General features: G+C 43.4%; 1 protein-coding gene across 5 annotated transcripts in view; it reads left to right on the top strand.

Moving 5' to 3' along the window:
* Trappc9 (trafficking protein particle complex 9) overlaps positions 1 to 3171 on the top strand; it is a 632072-nt gene that overhangs the window by 209125 nt on the left and 419776 nt on the right. For all 5 annotated transcript variants that reach the window (XM_013521334.1, XM_013521333.1, XM_013521332.1 and 2 more), the window contains one exon: positions 762 to 886. In XM_013521334.1, coding sequence (XP_013376788.1) covers positions 762 to 886 — 125 coding nt within the window. The remainder of the gene's footprint in view (positions 1 to 761; positions 887 to 3171) is intronic.

Raw genomic sequence — 3171 nt, 5'->3', positions numbered from 1 at the left:
CCATTAGAAAAATGCAAATTAAAATAACACTGAAATTCAATCTTCTAGCCAGAATGGCTACCACCAAGAAATCAAATGATAGATGCTGTGGAGGAACTGCTTTACATTATTAGTGGTAATGTAAACTAGTATTACTACTATGGAAATCAATATGGAGAGTCCTCAAAAAACTAAAAGTAGAACTTCCATCTGACCCAGGTTTTCCCCTCTTGGTATCTTCTCAAAAGAGAAGACTTCACATTACAGTGATACATGCATACCTATATTTATAGCAGCACAATTCATAATAGCTAAATTTTGGAAGTTGCCTTTATGTCCATTGACAGATGAATGGGTAAAGAAAATATGGTATTTTTACCTAATGGAGTACTACTATGCCATAAAGAAGGATAAACTTGAGTCATTTGTAGGAAAATGGATGTACTTTGAAACCATAATGAAAATGAAACAAATCAGACCCACAAACTTAAATATTGCATGGTGTCTTTTATATGAGAAGCCCAAATTATAAATAAAGAGCAAAATAAGAAATAGATGATAGGAAGTAGGGAGATAGATTTTGTTCAGTTGGGAAGAGGATCAAGAGATGATGGGGAGAGGGAGAGGTGGGGAAAGAGGATGACAACAGAATTATGATGCACCAACTTCCCACAAGGAATGTGATTACTCTGTGCTGCAAGCATGTACTAATAATAAAAAAAAAAAACTGAAAAAAAAAATCAAGCTTGTACCTTAGTTATGCCTTTGGTTCTTTTCTCTAGATGGAATCAGTGTGAGCGGCTTCCCCCTCTCCAGTCCTTTTAGGCAGGTTGTTCGGCCTCGTGTGGAAAGTAGACCAGCGACCGTCTCTGAGGGCAGCAAAGCGGGAGACCTCAGCCATCTGAAGGTGAGTACACTCTCCAGAGGGACAGGCGGCCAGCCTTTCCCAGTTTCTGAGGGCTTTTTCTAAGGCCATGCTTTTCCAAGGAAAGCAAGTATGCTCTGGGTTGTGGTTTCTTGGCATCTTCTGTCATGGGGAATGTTCTAGAAGGGAGTTGTGAGGAAGCAGAGCACTTGTGTCGTGGTATTGCAAGCTCATATTTGCATGGAGTTAGAGGGTAAATCAAGGGGAATGGTGACTACAGCACATGCCTGCCTGCCTTCTTCCTATTTATGTGAAAAAACGCATGTATTGCAAAATTACTCAGTTTGGATGTTCACCCCATAATTCTGTTCCTCATTCTTTGGTTGGACCTTCTAGGTGTTGGTTTTCAGTACACAGTAATGAGTGCTGTCCGTCAGCACAAAGTGGAGGAGCACAGGGCTTGCATCCAGCAGGTGCTGAGGATGCTGGCTGAGGAGGGCATGAATGGGAGCTGAGTCCTGAGTCCACTGGGGTAGAGTGCAGTCAGGGTGCTGCTGGCTCAGAGTTGTGACTGGGGTGCAGCTATGGCTGCTGTTCAGATGAGTACATGCTCAGAACCAGCCTGTGGGGTGCTATTCATAGTCCTTAAACTAAACGTCACAGGGGCATTGCCCCCATGGTGGGGACCAGGCTGGGGTGGGAGAGTCTATAGCAAGGTACGGGCAGGAGAGAGTCCACTATTTGTGGCTGGTAGAGGCCAAGTCTATGAATGGAAGTTACCCGGAGCTAGTTTTTAGGGTGCATCTGCTGCTTAGCGGGCCTGTGGTGAGCAGAGGCTGCTAGTGGAGCCAGGGGTCCCTTGCTGGAGGGCTTCTTGTGTTTGCTGTGTGGTGTTGGTGTAGCTAAGGGGTCTGAGTATGGGGATAGTTCGCTCTGAGAGCCACTGCCATTTTGACAACACCTGGATATGGGTTTTCCACCCTCTGGTTCAAATTAAGTCACCTTCTTCCATGAGTGGTAGAGCTGCCAGTGAGCACCGCTGCCTCACTGACGCAGGTATAGCTTGTTCTTTAGGGAATTTGGACAGGAGGAGCAGTGGGAACAACCCCTGGCTAAAATAACACAGTCTCCCTTGTTCTTTTCAAGATTGAGTAAAGCTTCATGAATAAATATTTCTCAATTTGTTGTTTGTCTTTGATCAATTTGAAGACTCTTTAAGTGGTTGTGATGGCTTTGCCCAGTTTCATCTTTGCTTTTTGGACAGAGGTTTAGCCAGTTTTCTACTAAGCCAGTCTAGAAGCCCCGCCTTCAGACTCATTTACTTTTTGACTATTTTTTCAAAGTTGAGGATGTAATGAAAAATGGAAGGATATTCCTTTGAGCCTATTTCTATCTCGTTTATTTCCTAAATGTTAGTAGAATAATAGGAAGTTTGTTTAATATAGTATAGTAAACTTATTCAGCTTTGCTCTTTTTCTGGCATGAGAGCAGGTGTGATTTTATGTGCAGATTGTCAACATTCTTGTGTCTGAGCACTTGAACTCCTTATAAACTTATTCAGTTGCTTTGAATACAAGAGCTTGCTTAATGATGTGATTTCTCCTATGGCTTGTTTCTTTTCACAAGAGCAAGCATTAGCTGGTATACATGCACCCATGAAATCTAGGGAGCTAGGTGTGTGCATTTGTTGTCAAACTGTTGTGATGTAGCTATTGGGTACTACATTCATTTGTATTGTTCTGTGAAGCCAGAGACTGGAGTATGGATTTTGCATGGCCAAGGAACCTGCCTAGTGTTGACTCCTTTTACTCTTCGTGTCCTTCCTCCAGGAGGGTCCTGTGTTCACCCTCAGTTGCCCAGCAAATTTACTCTCCCATCACATGCTACTTGGTGTCTTTCCCCCTCCCTTTCTTGTACCATTCTAGTTTTTCTCCTGGAAGCATCTCGTCAAGGCCAGCCACAATATCTTTATTTTGCTTGTCACTCCTGAACATAATGTTGCTTGGGTGGAGTGGATCAGACCTGGCAGCTGTCCTGCTACCTTTGTGCACTGTGCCCTCTGGATGAGAACACTGTTATAGAATGCATTTGTCTGGACAAGGTTGCTTTTATAGTGCTGCTGAGTCTTCACTTAGGCTGCTTTTTGGAGCATGTTCTAGGACATGTGTTTCTTCGAGTTTTCCAGAAGGACATCCCACCTCCAACAGTTCAGAAGGGTTCCTTTTTCCCCATAGCCCCTTGACATTTGCTATTGGTTGGTTTCTCGATAGTTGCCATTCTTTCTGGGGTGAGAAGGAATCTCAATATTGTTTTAATTTGCATTTCAT

Source organism: Chinchilla lanigera, unplaced genomic scaffold (genome assembly GCF_000276665.1).
Source record: "Chinchilla lanigera isolate Chin_1 unplaced genomic scaffold, ChiLan1.0 scaffold00060, whole genome shotgun sequence".
In the NCBI taxonomy this organism is placed as follows: domain Eukaryota; kingdom Metazoa; phylum Chordata; class Mammalia; order Rodentia; family Chinchillidae; genus Chinchilla; species Chinchilla lanigera.
The sequence above is the reverse complement of the archived record's forward strand: the minus strand, read 5'-3'. Positions and strand labels throughout refer to the sequence as shown.